The following is a 19,310-nucleotide window of genomic DNA, read 5'->3' on the forward strand; positions in this document are numbered from 1 at the left end:
GCTATTCCAAGATAAAAGTGTATGTAGAGGCTGAAAGGCACTGAAAATTAATGTCTAGATGAAAAGTGTTGAAATTTTTATTGACTAAACTTCTTAAATAAGAATAAATTAATGGTTCTAGACCATTGCTTCAAAATCAAACCCTTGCCAATATAAATCATATTGAAAAGCAGTCATCTCCCCTGAGTATACATCCTTTTTAATAAGTAAGCTAGCCATACTCCAGAATAACCACACTTTATGCATAACAGTGGAGGCAGTTTTTCTGACCACTTCATGAGTTATTTCCCAATAAAAAATATTGTAAAACTCTCTGACATACATCACATACAACATGCAAGTTCTGATAAGGGACATGCTTATTACCTGTTCATAACTGTAATTATCACTATGATGTTGATTGACATGGGTACCAGCTCCTAGACCACTTGTGGTTAGCTCTATCTGCTGAGATAGTTCTTTGTAATCCATGGAACCAGCTCCCATTCTGTTAAAAAAGATGTTATTTAATCAAATTAATTCAAAGATAATTACAAATGTCAAAACATCACGTATGAAATAAATACTTACAGAACGATTACAGAGATATTTCTTCCATTGAAAAAAATCAATTAACACATGGAGTGGGGTGCTCATTTTCGCCATAACTTTCCATGTTTTCTGCAGTTTATGTTCAGGTCTTTATGTTTTTGAAGTATACTGATATTTTTATAACATGAAGATAACATAAAAAAAAATATTCTTAGCTTTAAAATGTGTTTCTTTGAAAAAAAATCATCTGAAAAGTTAGATTAAAGGCTATTTGTAATTTCCTGATATTTTGTCAAAGGGGAACATATATTTGCTGTTTTACACATCTATTTAAAACCAAATAACTGCAGCTAAAAACAATATTTATTTAATCAATTTCATTTTAGATGAATAGCAGACATTTCAAAGGTGTCAAGAACTAAAATTTAGGGCAATCAGTCAAAGAATTACCATGAGTACTTCTTTGAAATAATTTTTTCATTCAGGAAATTGGCAGAAAATCTTTGTCTGTTTTTTGGTCCTTTGCAGTAAGTGCCGAAATTTTGTCTAAGTTTAAAAAATAATCATATTTGTTATAATAATATAATTTACTAGCATATTTCTTCCATTTCACCCATCCTATTAAGTTTTTACACCTCAAAATCATAAAATGGCGAAATTGTGTCACCAGCAAATATGAGCGCCCAAGCTTAAGTCTACAGCTAATAAAATTTTTTGAATTAACAAATAAAAATGCAAAAACTAGCTGTTTAGAGTAAGGTAGATTGGAAAGCATTTGTTTCTCAAAGATCCATTAATCCCCTTTTCCCCTTTATTATTATGTCAGGTGTATTCCAATCCCCCATACAATTAATTCTTGAAATAGCTCTGATTTCATTGATGATTTCATCAATGCCTAAACATGATTATACAAATTTGCTATGAACATTATGAATTCACATATCAGTTTAAACCAAATTTGTTTAGTTATAAATCTACAAATAATTTTGTTTCAACCTGTTGATACATGGGCAATTGATGTAAAATTGGTGAACAAATTGATAGTTTCTGCAACATAAGTACTCACTTTGTTATGAAGTCATAAAATAGTTGTACTTACTTTGTTATGACATCACAGAACAAGGGTACATATGGCTTAAGATCTGCTGGTACATCACTCATGTTTGACATCATATTTAAATAAGTGATGCCATTGGTGGGTTGGACACATAGCTGTACTGGTACTTTCCCTACAAAATATGTATGAATACAAAGCAATTTGAACCAGATGCTCCGCAGGGCGTAGCTTTATACGACCGCAGAGGTTGAACCCTGAACGGTTGGGGCAAGTATGGACACAACATTCAAGCTGGATTCAGCTCTAAATTTGGATTGTGATTAAATAGTTGACACAGCATAGGTTTCTGACACAGAATGAATGTGTTCTAATGAACTTAAAATTTTTGTTTTCTCTTAGAGCAATTCACTATGCTGTTGAATATTAATCCTCTCAAAAAAATGTTTGAAGAAATTTTCTTTTTTATTTATGAAATTTCAAATGAGAAAAATTGAACCCAATTTTTTTAATCACATCCCCTTTTCCCTTATTCCAAAACTAATCTCAATTAAAATTTCTAATGGAGTTTGCAACAATAACTACTCATTTAAATACATCATAAAAAATTAAGATGTAAAAAAACTGCTTGTTATCACTGAATGGTAAAGATTATTTTAATTTATCAGTTGGTAGTAAAAAGTGAATATACATTGTATATTGTATATAACAAAGATTTAAGTTGATTCTGGACAAAGAAAGATAACTCCAATTAAAAAAAAATCTTGCTATTGCACAATATTTTGCAATTAGATATTTCTTGCTTACTATTCTGAACAAAGAAAGATAACTCTAATTAAAAAAAAATTTGCTATTTCACAATATTGTGCAATTAGATATTTCTTGCCATTGCGCAATACTGTGCAATTGAAAATACTTGCTATTGCACAATACTTAATATAATAATTTTAGATCCTGATTTGGACCAACTTGAAAACTGGGCCCATAATAAAAAATCTAAGTACATTTTTGGATTCAGCATATCAAAGAACCCCAAGATTTCAATTTTTGTTAAAATCAGACTAAGTTTAATTTTGGACCCTTTGGACTTTAGTGTAGACCAATTTGAAAACAGGACCAAAAATGAAGAATCTACATACACAGTTAGATTTGGTATATCAAAGAACCCCATTTATTCAATTTTTGATGAAATCAAACAAAGTTTAATTTTGGACCCCGATTTGGACCAACTTGAAAACTGGGCCAATAATCAAGAATCTAAGTACATTTTTAGATTCAGCATATCAAAGAACCTAACTGATTCATTTTTTGTCAAAATCAAACTAAGTTTAATTTTGGACCCTTTGGACCTTAATGTAGACCAATTTGAAAACGGGACCAAAAGTTAAGAATCTACATACACAGTCATGACAGTTAGATTCGGCATATCAAAGAACCCCAATTATTCAATTTTGATGAAATCAAACAAAGTTTAATTTTGGACCCTTTGGGCCCCTTATTATGTTGGAACCAAAACTCCCAAAATCAATACCAACCTTCCTTTTATGGTCATAAACCTTGTGTTTAAATTTCATAGATTTCTATTTACTTATACTAACGTTATGGTGCGAAAACCAAGAAAAATGCTTATTTGGGTCCCTTTTTGGCCCCTAATTCCTAAACTGTTGGGACCTAAACTCCCAAAATCAATACCAACCTTCCTTTTGTAGTCATTAACATTGTGTTTAAATTTCATTGATTTCTATTTACTTAAACTAAAGTTATTGTGCGAAAACCAAGAATAATGCTTATTTGGGCCCTTTTTTGGCCCCTAATTCCTAAACTGTTGAAACCAAAACTCCCAAAATCAATCCCAACCGTTCTTTTGTGGTCATAAACCTTGTGTCAAAATTTCATAGATTTCTATTAACTTAAACTAAAGTTATAGTGCGAAAACCAAGAAAATGCTTATTTGGGCCCTTTTGGCCCCTAATTCCTAAAATGTTGGGACCAAAACTCCCAAAATCAATCCCAACCTTCCTTTTGTGTCATAAACCTTGTGTTAAAATTTCATAGATTTCCATTCACTTTTACTAAAGTTAGAGTGCGAAAACTAAAAGTATTCGGACGACGACGACGACGACGATGCCAACGTGATAGCAATATACGACGAAAATTTTTTCAAATTTTGCGGTCGTATAAAAAGATAACTCACTACAAATAGACATACCTGTATATTAAGTACATTATTTTCTAAAACATGTTTAAATATCCTTCTTTGTTACACCATCAATTGATATTTTTATTGGTTCATTTATTCCTCGCCCTTTTACATTTTCTACTACTTCTTTAAAATGAGTAGCATTTTCTTATTTACTTTTCAGATTCTAAAAGTACTGAATGTTGTTTGCTATAGTCTGTATCGCTATTTGTCAATCTGTCCAGCTTAACCCAAGAATCTGTCCTGTTTAAACTATTAAGGTGATGCAACATTCACTTTTCCATTGTGAAGTCAGATATTTTGTATAATGAGTCTTTTTATGACGTCAAAATTTTAAGGGAACCTTTGTGGTGTCCAGTAATGACGGACAAATAGCGACAAGGTGTATTGATTTCTTACCAGAGGTGACAGTAGCTGTTTTTTCCGGTATAATTTTTCTGTCAATTTCATTGATGTGTAGTGTTGGAAGACAACTCAGATCCTCTTTATCCATCTGTTGTTGTAGCAGTGTTTGACCTGAATTGTAGACAAAAACAAGAATATAAGTCCATAGGACATCATTTGAATTCCCTGCATGCACTCTCACATTTACATTTTTCGACAAAATTTCTGTCAAAACCATAACATGTATTAGGTAAAAGTATTAATCATATTATAACAGTTCATTCAAAATTTGTCATGTAACCATAAGTACATAGAAAGTATTATGTGGTGTTCATCCCTCCCAAACATTTTTCCTGGTATAGCTCTTAGAAAAAAAAAGTTAACCATTATTGGCAACTTAAGGTGGTACCCAACACCTGAACTAAAATTAATTTGGCTCGTTTAATTTTCATAAAATTTTGACAAAGTATTTACTTTGACCCTTTGACAAAAATATAAAAATTTCAAAAAATTTGAACCAACCATTTTATCAGAAAAAATACACTGGTTATATAGCAGTTTGACAAACACTCGTTTTGATCATTGAGAAGCTTTATATTCCCTCAACAACACAACGTAATTAAAACGTTTAGCTGATTTTACAGAGTTATCTCCCTGTAGTGTTAGGTACCACCTTAACATGGATATAAAATATTTTGTTGTTGCTTTCCCAAGCTCTCCCAACACAGTCTTAAAGAAATAAGAGAAACATGTTCTATCACTGCAGCTTATCTGATATAAAATTTCTATATTCTCCACAGATTTTAAAATTTACTTTTTAAGATTTGAAAAATGTTTTGTATTGATGCAGTGATAAAACCTATATAATGCCGTTGATTCAACTTTTTATATTATTCAGATATTTTGTGTAGTCTAAAAATAGTGACAATACATTTAAGGCACTTCTTATTGTAAAACAGTAGTAGTCTTGACCAACCTTTTTTGTAAATTTGTTCCTTATCTTCATCTGTTAATTTTTCTACCATTTTTTGTAATCGTGTTGTTTCTTCTTCCTTTCTCTTTTCTTCAAACTTTTCATCAGGGCTCATAGTTGACACCAAACAATGCTTATTATTCTGTCAAAATAAATCTCATGTTATATTTGATAAAAGCAAATAGGTTTAATACAAATTTCAGTCTCTAAAAAAATGAACAATGTTTGCAAAATTTTGCTCAAATTAGCTCTAGGGGCAGTCTTCAACTTGCTGTGAGGTGAGAGTTTGTTTTGCCTCCCGTTAAAGGCACTTGTCTTTCTTTTCTATTGATAAGCCATTTGGAAAGGAAAATTACCAAATCCTTTAACCTGTTATAGGATGCCTTTAACCTGTTAAAGGATGGACAGGCAGACAAATGCACATATTTAATACATAATCCCTCCCATAACTACTATCATAGGTGAGGCATACTAATAACATTCTACTTTGATTGACATACAAATAAACAATCAATTTCACATACTATCTTACCTTAAAATACTGTTTGACTTTATTCTGTAAAAACTGTGGATCCTCTTGCAATTTCTGTCTGAACTGTGCAACATATTTATTTATTTGTAAACTTTCTACAGGATCTGTGTCATGGTTCCAACTATGACTTATCCCCTAAAATACAAAGCAATATTAAATCAGGCACACAACTGCTGTCTGCCTTGTTTTTGTTTCTTTTCTATTTTGTATTCCACAAATCAATAAGATTTCTATCTTTAATTGAATATTTTTTTTCCAAGCTAATTTTATGGCTCACTTAATTTTACAGTTTTTGCTCATTTTAAAGGCTTTTAGATAAATGGATAACCGGTTGTTGTTCTTTAATTTTTTAAAGAATAATAGTCTTGTTGGCAATCATACAAGATTTTCCAATTTTTATACACATATATGTTACAAAAAGATTACAGGATAGCATGTATGTTAGATAGTGTGTATTGCAGTGCTGACTTTTTTTTTTTGGGGGGGGGGGGCTTGATTCCTCAATTTGGACCAGTTTGTTTTAATATAAATGATTTGTTTATCCGTAGCTATTATTATTTTTATGAATTATTAGGCTGAGACATCAAGAAATATTTCTTTTTCTAATTTTCTTTCTGGTCATGAGTATATTTTATCATGCTTAAATTTCATGAAAGAGTAAGTGAAATGTATGTATATGCCTGTATCTTAAACAACTGCAGTTGTGGACAATCTTATAAACGTTTTTTTGACACCAGCATTCTGATTGGTCTATGTGAACTAATAATTTTCAAGATGTGAACATTTATATAATCCTTTTTACTTGTAATAAATATGACTGTATTTTATGCTGATAACACAGCCATCCTACATGTGTGCACAAAAAGCAATTTAATTCATCTGCCCAAAATTGTACTGAGGTAACCGACTATACATTAAAATATTGCTTAATTTGAGCAAATCATTTTTTAAAAGACACCATATTTAACATAACTTCACTGCCTTTAAATCTTCAATTATACTGTTGTATACTTACCAAAGTTAATTTTATACCAAAGTTACTGCTTTGGTGTTTCTGTCCAAGTTCTATTTGATGCAACAAGGCATCAATTCTTTTCTGTTCAAATCCTTCACTAAATATAAAAAAATAAACATTAAATTGAACATCAATACTAAGAGCAGAGCTAACAAATTCATAACCCTTGTCCCCGTTTGTAAAGGTAAATGTTTGGCAAAGATAAAAAAACTTATTTCAGTACAAAAATCAAATCCAAAATGCTACGGGTATATATCCATTAGAAACTTCAAATTATATAAAAGTCACAGTCAAATTGTCTCTGGCTTTGAATAAGTTGTTGTTATAAAGTGTAGCAGGAAATGGAAAAGACAAACACAATTATTGATATTGTCAAGTCACTTCAGTAAGATTGGTAGTAAAAATACTACTTTTTTGAAACCTTGTGTATCCTTATGCCAATCCTTGGCATTTACACTCTACTTTGACAATGCATGTTGTGGTCAATGAATGAAACATTTGCATTTCATAGCTTTTCAATGCCTATTCTTTTTTAATGTTAGATAATTCAAATAACAAATTAAAAACAAATCTAATAGGAAATTAACTTGAAATCAATTAATTTGGTAGATCAAACTCAAGTAAAACCTAAAAGTGATAGGAAAACAAAGAGTTGTTTGTGGAATCTAGAGGCCAAATGTTAATTGTTTGATTATTTCTAGTTAATTGCTTGTTTGTTGGTTGCTTACAGCGGATTCCATTGAGTGTGTAGCGAAAGGTAATATCTTTGGTTAGCTTGCTTGTTAGCTGAACCGTGAAGTCTTTATTATGTAAGGTATACTACCCTCCTTTCAAAGTAGCATAGTCCAACAGACAGATCGATTGGTTTTCTGTCGGACTAGTCTATTCTAAAAGAAGGGTAGTTTATCTAACCTAACAATGACTTCACGGTTCAGCTTACAAGCAAGCTAACCAAAGATATTACCTTTGGCTACACACTCGATGGAATCTGCTGTAACATCCAGTAGCAAATTGTTCTAGTTCTAGATGAGTGGCTAAATGTCTATTTCAACTGAAAATTAGGAAAATTATTATCCAAATTGTTGGTTACCATCTATATTCGTAGTTCAGTACCTTACAACTTGATCAAATGTATCAGAAATAATCTGGGTGACTTTTTCCACATCATTAGAACTAATTCCTTGTAGACCAACTGAGAATCCTGAATCTTTGGTATCACTATGGTAACTGAAATCATAAAAGATGAAAAATGAGAAAAATATAATAGTTTGTTGGTTGTTTTGGATATTTCAGTATAATTTCCTAAATTGTAAAACAACGCATGACATCTTTAAAAATTTCATCCAAATATGGAGATTCTATTTATTTAAAGTTAATCATGACTTATCATAATAAGACACGCACCCTAAGAACCATTTGTTTACATATTTTTTAATTCATACAGATAGCATTGTTGCTTTTATATTTATGTTCAAACATTGTAAAATTTATATCTACATAATTTAAAAAAAAAAATTACAATATAATCTTTAAAAAGATGATCGTGTAATATTTTTCAGTTACTTCCCTTTCCATCCTTGAACAATTGAAACAGGCATACAGTTACTTACCCTGTCATAGGTGCAAAATCAGAACCAATGTTGGGTACCAGTAATGATTGATAAAATGGTGAAGTTTCTCCATCCATCAGTAAAGCTCCAATAATACTCAATGTAAAAGATTCAAATGTTTCAGAAATACTGAAAGAAATTAAAAAACTAATAAAAATGAAATTACAACCAATATTATCACATACATTTTGTGACATGTTGATGATAATTTAAAAGCACCAATTAATAATTGCAGCAGTCATGTTATTCATTCTAATAAAGAAACACCAGTCCATGGGAGTCATCAGTTACACAAATATTTAAATATTGATTTGTTTTAACAAACTTGAATCACAGTGGTTTTACTTTTGGTGCATACTTTTGAAAATATAAATAAAAATGCTTCTTTCCTGATATTGTTTGAGCTAAAGTAGGCATGTTAACCAGGTCATTAAAGAAAAAAGAAAATGTAAAAATGCTCTGTATACACATAGGGGAAATTTGCCTAATTGCGGACAGTTTCTGTATTCCCCAGAACCGAGAGTTCCATTACAACAATTGTGGACAGGTAGATAGTACAAGTGCATCTATAGCCTAGAGGTGTTGCAAATGGATGATTTGAAGAAGACAGCAGGGACCTGCTAGACAATGGAGTAAAAAGTTGTTTTGCAGCTACTTTGTTTGTAATTTTCTCTGTATCTTCTGGCACTAAATAGACGTTCTAAATAAAACTTACTCTGTTAATAAGTAACTGACTGACACTGTTGTCTGTTTTTCCGGGTCAGGTGCCATTGGGTCAGGCTGGCAAGTTATATGTTTTCTTCTCTGTTGAAAAAAAAATTCATGTATTTTTATGAAAGTTTGACAATGTAATTGATTTTTAAAAACCTGTGTCTTAACAACTTATTGTATCTAAATGTTATCTGTCAGGACTCTCAAAAAAGGTACATTTTCTTACTGTCAAAAATTATAACATCAACATTCACACTAATATCTCCCCAAATCTAAAAGATATAAATCAAAATATTGTGTGGATTAAAGACATACAAAAAATAAATGTATGAATGAATTGAGGCTTGTGACATACATCAATGAGACAGCAACCCAACGACTTAAGCTGGTACCTAACACTACAGGGAGATAACTCTGTAAAATCAGCTAAACGTTTTAATTACGTTGTGTTGCTATGGGAATATTAAGCTTTTCAATAATCAAAATCAGTGTTTGTCAAATTGCTATATAACAAGTGTATTATTTCAGACAAAATGGTTGGTTCAAATTTTTTGAATTTTTTTATATTTTTGTCAAAGGGTCAAAGTAAATACTTTGTCAAAATTTTATGAGATTTAAACGAGCCAAATTAATTTTAGTGAAAGTGCTGGGTACCACCTTAAAGTATCAACTTACCATTTCTGTCCATCTTGGTTCATTTGGTACTTTTGTGTCAATATCAATCTTACTAAATTTCTGTAGATAATTATCATTAATGTACTCTAGATGTCTTTCTAAGGGAAAATTACCATATGTATAAAATCTACAAAAATAAAATATTTGTGAATTACTTTGTGAAAACTAACAGAGCTTTGTGATGACACTACAGAGACAAGTGTTCAGGGTAATAAAGCCTCTTTAGACCCAAAAAAACCTAAAATTAAGAATAATTGAAATTTAGAAATAATGAGATTGATATTTTGTATTGACAATCATGTTACTTGGTTGGTATGTGGAGGTTCTTTTACAGCTATTACATAAGATATATGTCACACCTTCCCCAAATATGTTATTGAAGAATTCGCTTAATACAACTTTGAGTCATGTCAGAGGATGAAGATTATGAAGAAGATAACATTTTTTTTATAAAACCAACAAACAGACATGTATATTACTTTGTATTATATATATATATATATGTCTCTGCAACGACATCGTTAATTTGCAACAAAAATCATTCAAATTATTGCAGGAAATTTTGTCTTGTTAACAAATGTTTTGAGACAACTTTTAGTTTTTCATAAAATGTAACTTGAATATAAGACTAAACATGCTAAAAATGATAACACAATAAATATTTAAGATATATCAATTCATTAACAGTAAAAATGCAGGTTTTTACAAACAAATTCCTGCCACAGATTTCTTTGGTCTTAATATTTTTTTTTGAAGATATAAACAAGTATAAATTAGATATTTTTCAGACTGAAAAAATCTTCTTAAAAGGCCTCAGAATGCAGGATTTTGCATCTAAATTTCAAAAAATTTGGGGGGGGGGAGGGGCATGCCCCCAGACCCCCATAGCGTCACTCTTGGGCCAACAGCCCACTCACCAGGGTACCTGATACAGGACAGGGCTAGTAGAATATAATTTTTACCAGCCCTTTGGGCTAGTGCCTACAAAAGTTGGTGTCAAGTTGTCAACCCTTGTGTGTTATTCTGGACAGACATACCTAGAATTTGAAGGATGATAATGTGAAGCATGGAAGTTCTTTAAATGTTCCCATGTAAGATCTGTTATTTTGGATGGTTCACCACCAGAGACCACTCCGTAGGTATGACTAGGTAACAGCTCATTCTCTACAGCTTGGCAATAAATGTTATCTTTATTTGACTGTAACAAAATGCAATATACTGCTGAATTATTTTGCATGGTACATTTGTACTAGCTTTCAAGGGTTATGTGGATATAAATGTTAGTGTACAGCAAAGTACGAATTTCTATAACCTTGCATGCATAATTGGTTCAAAACATCAAAACTCAAAAATCTTCTTCACTCTAAATTTATACTGTTCTTAACTATGAGAGTCTTTTGTTGAATTGTTTCTAAGAGACTTAACTTAAGTGTAAATGTTCCAGACCATATGAGTATTTGGACCATATGCCTACTGTCTGGACCGTATGCGTATACTCATACGGTCTAGTAGGAGCTGGAACATATGGGCTCATTTTAGGCAAAGATTTATTAAAATCTTTCATTGATTTTTAGAAATTAATATCACCATGCACAATTAGATGAATAAAGAGTATAAGTGAACATTTAATCAATGGCAATTAAGTATTTATTTAATTGTCTATATGAATCCTACATGTATTTTGGCACTCTAAAACAACATTATGATTACTCTTCCTATAATTTCAATTTCAGTGTCAGAGCAAAGTTAAATTCCATGCAATTTGCTAAATATAGGAGATTAACAGATGAAATTAACATTTTTTTTAAATAGTTATAATATTAAGTTTTTATTTCATGACTAACTGTCAAACATTTGTAGGTTAAGTTTGTGTTTTTTCATTGTGTTTTCCTCTTCACAATAGCATTATAAAGATACTTACAAATACCCCTTTCATTTCATTATAAACAACCCCTTTGAACATCAGTGGTGAAGACTTGTCTTCAGGGTTTTCATTCTCCAATCTCCAACCTTCTTGACTGTAAAAATAATGTTAAATCCATCAAGGTTGTTGATTTCATTTTAATTCAATTCTCTTAAAGTTCAATTTCATTTAATTTGTCAATAAGTAATTTCTTTTTAAATTTTAAATTCAGTTTGAGTATATTGAATCTGCTATTGTCTGATTTTCAAAACTGCCTTTTGTTAAAAATTGTGAGTGCCCTTGCAGCGATTATAGTTTGCAATGATGCCACAGAAAGAAAACACCAATCAAACAAGACTTTTGAGCATTCATTGAAACAGAATTAATCTGGGTTACTCAGAGGCTTATAATAAATGCATGAAAACGATTGATACACAAGTACCCGTTATATTTCAGAGTTATGTCCCTTACCATGTCAGCTTTCTGGAGTGGATTTCAAAATAACAGTTTTTCCACGTAATATCATTAATTTTCTATCCATAATATATAAAATTTTCAAATATGAAATATAAAGATAGGTTAATGAAAATCAAGCATATGAAAAATTAGTGTTTTGGTGGAATTTTCTTAGAACCCTCTGCTAATATGAACATTTGAAGAAAAAGATGATTTACAAACCTGAAATCAAGCTCTCTCAGTTGTGGAAAGAATACAGCATCCAAATAAACTGACAACAGATTCTCAAAATCTTTTTGATTCTGTGAGGAGAATGGATACATTGTCCAATCACTAGCTATTAAAATAAAGTTTGCACCGAATATTAAATGAGTGAGAGAATTTCCAGAAAAACATTCAGGGTAGGGTGATAGAGATTAAAATGGACATTTCTGTGGTAGTTTCTAACTATGAAATGCAAAAAAAATCTTGAAGTTAGTAAGTGTATTTATATATATACCTTAACAGGTGATTAAAATATCTTTCTTAAGGTGGTACCTAACACTTTCACTAAAACTAATTTGGCTCGTTTAATTTTAATAAAATTTTGACAAAGTAATTTTGAACCAACCGTTTTGTCAGAAAAAATACACTGGTTAAATAGCAGTTTGACAAGCACCAATTTTGATCATAAAGAAGCTTAATATTCCCTTTACATCACAACCTAATTAAAACGTTTAGCTGACTTTACAGAGTTATCTCCCTGTAGTGTTAGGTACCACCTTAATATGGGAAGAACTTATTTAAAAAAAATGTTCTTCTATCAAATCAAAATCAAACATTTCAATCAAACAAATAGTTGTCTCATTGGCAATCATCACTTATATAATTGTTAAAAAATGTAAAATCAGCATAGATCATGTCTGACAGAATGATAGATATTAATTTCTTAATAATAATACATGGGTTATTTGGTTATAAACACATTTTTTTTCTTTAATTATATGCATAGTTGGAGAGGCCTAAGTGGCAAATATACATAACTAGAAAAATGAAAAAAAAAAAAAAACATAACTAGATGTAAAAATAACTGGTTATACATTATACTTATTTGCAACAACAGCATACCTGTCATAGCATTCATGAATGTAGATAAGGATCTGTTTAGCATTTTAAAGAATGGATCTCTGACAGGAAACCTCCTAGATCCACACAATGTGGTGTGTTCAAGTATGTGTGGCACACCTGTACTATCCATAGGTGTGGTTCTAAACATTACGCTAAAATTTAAAAATATAAACATGATATATGATTTAATCTAGCCTTTTCTAGCTAATGCTGCATTTTTTTTTTTAATTTACTTGATACATTAGTATAATCAACCGTTTGAATATTCAGGTTACTTTTCCAATTGCAAAATAAATCACTGGTTTACAGTATATGACTTCATTTGATATTTTTCTTATACATATGCATACCTGCAAACATTTCAAAATGCCCATGGGTTTGTAAGTGAAAGATGGCTCTCATAGTCCAATAAAACCTATAACATGTATAAACAGGGCCTTTAAATTTATTTAAATGGTGCTTTTTTTTTGTCTTTTCAAACTTGTACAAATCTAAAGCCATGTTAAATTGTTTTGTTTTGTATTGTGCACACATTATATTGGTCTTTCAACATGTTCAAAATTTCCAATTCCGAGCTTCATTGGGGAAATCCTTCGCAAATAGTGACAACTGGCAGGTATGTATGCAATGTGAATTTCATATATTTTTTTCTTTCACTATATCATGTATATAAAGTTATTGAACTAACAATGTAAAACATAAAACATATATCTACTAGGTCAATGATTAATCCAGTTTTGAGCATAAATATATCTTTAAATATGAACAGTCAAGTGTTTTCCCCTCACTTCTTCTTGAAACATGATATACATTTTCTTACTATTTTTATTTATTCTAGTCTAGATATGACATATTTTCTTAACATACCTAAAAGCATTATTACTATCATCCCTGGCCACATGTAAATGTTCTGCTCCGGTTTTGTCATGGTGGAGTACAACACTGGTTAGCATCAACTCCGGAACCTCAACAACCTACAAAGTATATTAAAATGTTATGAATGTTTGAGTCATTCTTTGTAAGCATCAAAGAAAATGAGAAATGCATACTGCTAGATATCTTTTATTTCCATATCATGGTGCACTGACAAAGAAAATAAAAATCATTTCAAAATTTGAAGTGTTGGTTGCCATGGAAACAAGTTACTCTGAATTTGCTTGAAACACATAAAAAATGCTCTATGAAAAATCCATTTTTTCAACACTTTTGTTTACTTTTATTACTTTTTCATTAATTATTTGTTTTATCATATAACTAAATACATTTTACCAAACTAACTTATAGACCATGCCATCATTTTTTTTAATATACATGTATCACCATACCTTTCTAACTGTATAACCATGTACTTTATCTCCATCTTTGTATTTCTTCACAGCATTTTGTACTGAGGAACACAGACGGCAGTGATGAATTCTTTGGCTGAAAACGAATGTGTATTCTTTGAATGATGATGATGATGTAGTTCTAAATTTGGTTATCAATATGTGTCCCAATAAAATTGAGAATGGAAATGGAAAATATGTCAAATAAACCAAAAATCAGATACCACTTTAAGCCTAGCTACAAATGTACCAATGCATACATATATATATTTGTGGGATTTTCTTGCTGCGATGAACACCCATATGGGTGTTCATAGCAGCAAGAAAATCCCACAAATATAATGCACATGTTTTATCTGCCCCCTGCATAGGTCATTTCTGGAATCATGTCTTTCACCGGAAAAGATCATCAATTTCGCACACTGTTATGACGTCATTTACCAGATATAACATGTATAAGGCGCGCCTGTATCCCTGCTCTATTGAAAGTTTCCAGCACTTTCATAAACGTCATTTTGTAGGGTAGTATAGAAATATTAAATGTTTTTTTTTTCCCCCAAACATAGCAATATCTTTGTTGCATATTTGCTGTAACAAATTACTAAGTTTACAGCTTTTTAACTTAGTATCCCTCATGTTAGCTTACCTCATAGTTAAGGGAAGCACTATTTCGCAAGATATCATTATTCATAATATTAGTATTCATAACATAAAACATTTCACAAAATATATTTGATAAATTATTGTGATTATACACATACATGACATACATTTTGTTTCTTTTTCTCTTTTTCATAGTATTTATTTTTTCCGGAATAAACCCCGTTATTGGTATGATCCGTGTTTCCATTAATATGGGCACAGTATTGTTTTTCGCATGTGAGTTATCGTGTATAGTTTTGATGTGTGTCGTCGAAATATAAATATTATCCACTGGATTTAACAATTATATATGGTGAGTTTACTATTCAAGTTTTCTTTAGTTATCTACTGATCTTTTTTCGTCGAAATGTATATGTGTGTAATGCACAAATAAAAAGTTTAACAAGTTGGAACACTCAATGACTCATCCGAAATGATACATTATTTTTCCACATTAATAAATAAATGTACGGTCAGAATGGATACATTTTTACCATAACAATTCTTTTTATCTTTTGTAAATACACTTTTTAAAATATAAAAAATGCAGTATAATATACCTATGTTGACTCATGCATTGCTGAACATGCTTACAAGCATTAAACATGCATGGTTGAACTTGATCATAAATATTACTATATTTGGCTTGTGTACAATAAACAATTGTGTACACAATGTTTTGTGCTTCGTACAAAGATTAGTCCTGATTCAATTGTATCTTTGCAATGAATCTATTTGTTTTAAGAATTATCTGACTAGTATTTTTGTTATTAATATGGGGACGAAGTCACCTATTACAGTAGAAAATTCAATAAAAAAAAATAATTAAAAAATCGGGAAAATTTCCCGAATTTTTCATTGTACTAATGAACTCAAAATCGTTCAATTTTTTTTTTGTCACGTTTTTGAATTTCCGGATCGACGCAGAAATCTACTTCCGTTTCCGGTTTTTGTTTACATGAGACTTTGAATAAAATGTATATTTATCAGTCTAAGAAAGGAACTTATACTAATTCATTTAAAAAAAAATGTTTGTTAGGCCTAAAAAAAAAAGATATGTGTTTCCGGTAACATCATTTTCAAAAATAGGGTCGGTAGGTCGGAATTCTTTTTTTTTTGACATCGTAAATGAAATCCGGAAAATTATCATGGTTTTTCCAAGTCCGGATCCGTAATTAGTTTCAAAAACCGGAAGTGTGCCATTTGCAATGTTTTTGAAGCACCTGCTGTGCAAATTTCTTGGATTTTAACCTATTTGGAATACCTTTTGACATTAATAAAATGTTTTACTGGCTTTCTATGCAAGTAGAAGCAAGAGAGAAAAAATATTATGTCATCTATCAGAAGCCTGTGTCAAAAACGGGGTCGGTTGATACAATTTTTTTTTTTTTTTTTTGAAGATCCAATAAAAAAGTTAGGGTCGGGGCTAAAAAATCGGTCGGGTTACCGGAAACATCGATTATTTTTCCCGGCCTTATAAAAAAACATTACCTGATGACAGCGTTTCTTTGTTTACATTGAATATGACGTCATAACTTAAATAACGTCACAACTAAAATCCCTAACAACAGAACCAAAATCGGAAACGTTACGGTATTTCCGTTTCTCTTTTTAACCTTGTTGATTTTTTTTTTAAATCATAAACTTCGTCCCCATTCACAGGTTATTCCTGCCTCATATTAATAAATGTTCCGAAAGTACATAATAGTGATTGCCATATAACTGAGGGAGGGTTACCATCCTGTTAGATATTAATTTCTCAAATATTTTGTGCAGTATAAAATAAACCTGTTCACCCGTTTGCTCAACATGTGCATCATGTGCATGATGTGTTGGAATTTTTATGCATACATTTTTGTCATTGGTGATGGAAGTCACATGACAGATTCATCTGAAAACCATATCCTGGAACTGGCCTATTATATTGCATTAATTCAAATGCACGAACTGACCCCCATTCCTATGAAGTTTAACCCCCCCCCCCCCCCTTTTATTTTAGCTGTTCAGTCTACACCTACAAAATTTCAGCTCCAGTGTATTAACTAATGTAAATCAGAGACCACTTTTTTCAAATGACAAGTGCAATCAAATTTGCTGATCGATAAAATATTTTAATGTTAAGAGAGGTTTAATACTGCTATAAGTATAATTTAATAATTTGTTGTTACTTTTCTGATGCAAGATCAATTTCAAGTGAAAAATTAAGCCTCACAACATACTCACGTACCTTTTCGCAAAAATCCTAGAAAATTTGCCGGGTTTGATTATCCTGTGCATGTTGTGTCAAAAGAGTCAACTGTTAAACTCGGAAGTGTGGAGGTAAAAAAATAAAGTCAAGTCGGTCGAATTTCAATGGGCGCATCCATGTTGTCATATAGAAGAGAATAAATTATATAAAAAATAACCTATTTGAAAAAAAAGACAGTAATTTAATGTTAGATTTTAAGTTTTTAAAGAAAACGTACAAGCACATTGTCAAACTGTTTACTTAAAGATAATTGTAAAATAAATTATTTTCTTCATATCTTATTTTCGGTCTCACTAATTAGCGACAAGAAGAATTTTAGCGACAAGAAGCGTAAAGAAGCGACAAGAAGAATAATATTATCGACAAGAAGCGACAAGAAACTATTTAGCGACAAGAAAACATTTTTTTTTATATTAAAATTACTTATTCAAAATAAATATTAAAAGAATATGCAAAAGAAAACAATTTTAACGACAGGAAATTTAATATTGATAGGGGAAAAAAATGAAACTTAGATCTAATTCAGTTGCTACATTTATTTACATGATATTTTATTAGGTATAACAGCAAGTATTACGTTTACCCTGTCGTATTATGGTATTACTTTTACTTGTGTTTTAGAACAATAATATATTTGTCTTATAATTTACTATCTTTGTACAATATATAATAAACTTTCAAAATGCATTATTTGTGCATCATTGTCCAGAAAATACATACATGTATGCGTGTAGCTACGTTTACGTCAAAACGCCCGGGCGTACACTTGAATTTTGAAAATAAAACAAATAATCGAAATAGAATAAGAAAAACTGGTCAAAAGCACATCAGCCTTATGCTTCTTTTTTCAATGGATTGTAATTTTGAATAAAAAGGGACTAAATTTACTCAAATAGATCATTTAATATATTTGTTCGAATCTTTTGTAAAAGTCTGAATCTACTATGAATTTTACGTACTTTTCTTATATTTAAAGCAATTCACTATCTGCTCAGATTCGATATGCTGTTTGTATTTTTGTCGAGCCTGTGATTTATGTCCTAAAAGCGAGACAAATTAAGCGGCGTCAATATTTAGGTTCCGAATGTGGATAAAGTCTTTTGAATGACTCTCCGTGAAATTTTACGAAAGTTGGACAGAAACTGTTTATAATCAAAAGAGTATTCAGAGCAATATAATAATGTAATTATATCTTTAATTTTCCCGCATTTTAAGGACAAAATGTATTTCTTTCTGCACTTAATAATCGCAGTTTGGGCTTACATCTCGTTATTTCTCTCGCTATTAACTACTTGTCGAACCTTCATCAAATTTTATGAAAATGCCGGAGAAGCTTTTTCTATGACTAATGTATAAAGCTAAAATTTTGAAAGCATTTGTTTTCGTTCATTTTTCTGATCTTTTCTGATAGACAGATAGCCGGACTCTTCTTTACGCAATTAATTGTTTTACATGCTCAATTTACAAACCTTCATAGATTGTCGTGAAATATTCCAGATCAAGAAAAAAATATCAAAAGAAACTTTTAGATTTTTTTTAAATCCCTTTAAAGGAATGATAAATTGATTCACCTTTTGTGGGAAGCAATCTTAGGTGTTCCAGATTTTTTTTATATTGCACCTCTTAGAAATATTCTTTCCGTGTTCATTCAAACGTGCTTTTGTCGATGATTGTAACTATGCTCACTCACGGCACCCTTTAAACTTATTTAAAAGTAATATTGGTTTGGATGTTTTCTCTAAAACCAATGACCATTATAGGCTAGCTTCCAGTTTAACGCGATGAATAAGTTAACATATTACAAAATTTAACCACAACAAATAAACCATTTAGATTCAAAAGTATGTTGTTTTCAAGGATTTTTTACTGACAGGAATCATTACGGTATCTCATTCTCGATAGCTTTCGGGGGTTTCGTCCCTTTCGAACCCACTACCAGCAGGT

General features: G+C 30.8%; 1 protein-coding gene across 1 annotated transcript in view; it reads right to left on the minus strand.

Moving 5' to 3' along the window:
- Window positions 1-17,665, minus strand: part of LOC139502612 (presequence protease, mitochondrial-like) — a 40,735-nt gene extending 23,070 nt beyond the window's left edge. The window contains exons 1-17 of the mRNA XM_071292146.1: window positions 17,346-17,665; window positions 14,477-14,573; window positions 14,019-14,125; window positions 13,152-13,303; window positions 12,267-12,381; window positions 11,607-11,703; window positions 10,723-10,883; window positions 9,686-9,812; window positions 9,015-9,103; window positions 8,300-8,428; window positions 7,803-7,916; window positions 6,690-6,786; window positions 5,675-5,809; window positions 5,146-5,284; window positions 4,185-4,301; window positions 1,631-1,760; window positions 367-487 (exon numbers count right to left, since the gene is read on the minus strand). Coding sequence (XP_071148247.1) covers window positions 367-487; window positions 1,631-1,760; window positions 4,185-4,301; window positions 5,146-5,284; window positions 5,675-5,809; window positions 6,690-6,786; window positions 7,803-7,916; window positions 8,300-8,428; window positions 9,015-9,103; window positions 9,686-9,812; window positions 10,723-10,883; window positions 11,607-11,703; window positions 12,267-12,381; window positions 13,152-13,303; window positions 14,019-14,125; window positions 14,477-14,573; window positions 17,346-17,395 — 1,977 coding nt within the window. The 5' untranslated portion in view covers window positions 17,396-17,665. The remainder of the gene's footprint in view (window positions 1-366; window positions 488-1,630; window positions 1,761-4,184; window positions 4,302-5,145; window positions 5,285-5,674; window positions 5,810-6,689; window positions 6,787-7,802; window positions 7,917-8,299; window positions 8,429-9,014; window positions 9,104-9,685; window positions 9,813-10,722; window positions 10,884-11,606; window positions 11,704-12,266; window positions 12,382-13,151; window positions 13,304-14,018; window positions 14,126-14,476; window positions 14,574-17,345) is intronic.
- Between the last annotated feature and the right edge of the window lie 1,645 nt (window positions 17,666-19,310).

The sequence above is a fragment of the Mytilus edulis genome, chromosome 14, assembly GCF_963676685.1.
Source record: "Mytilus edulis chromosome 14, xbMytEdul2.2, whole genome shotgun sequence".
Lineage (NCBI taxonomy): Eukaryota > Metazoa > Mollusca > Bivalvia > Mytilida > Mytilidae > Mytilus > Mytilus edulis.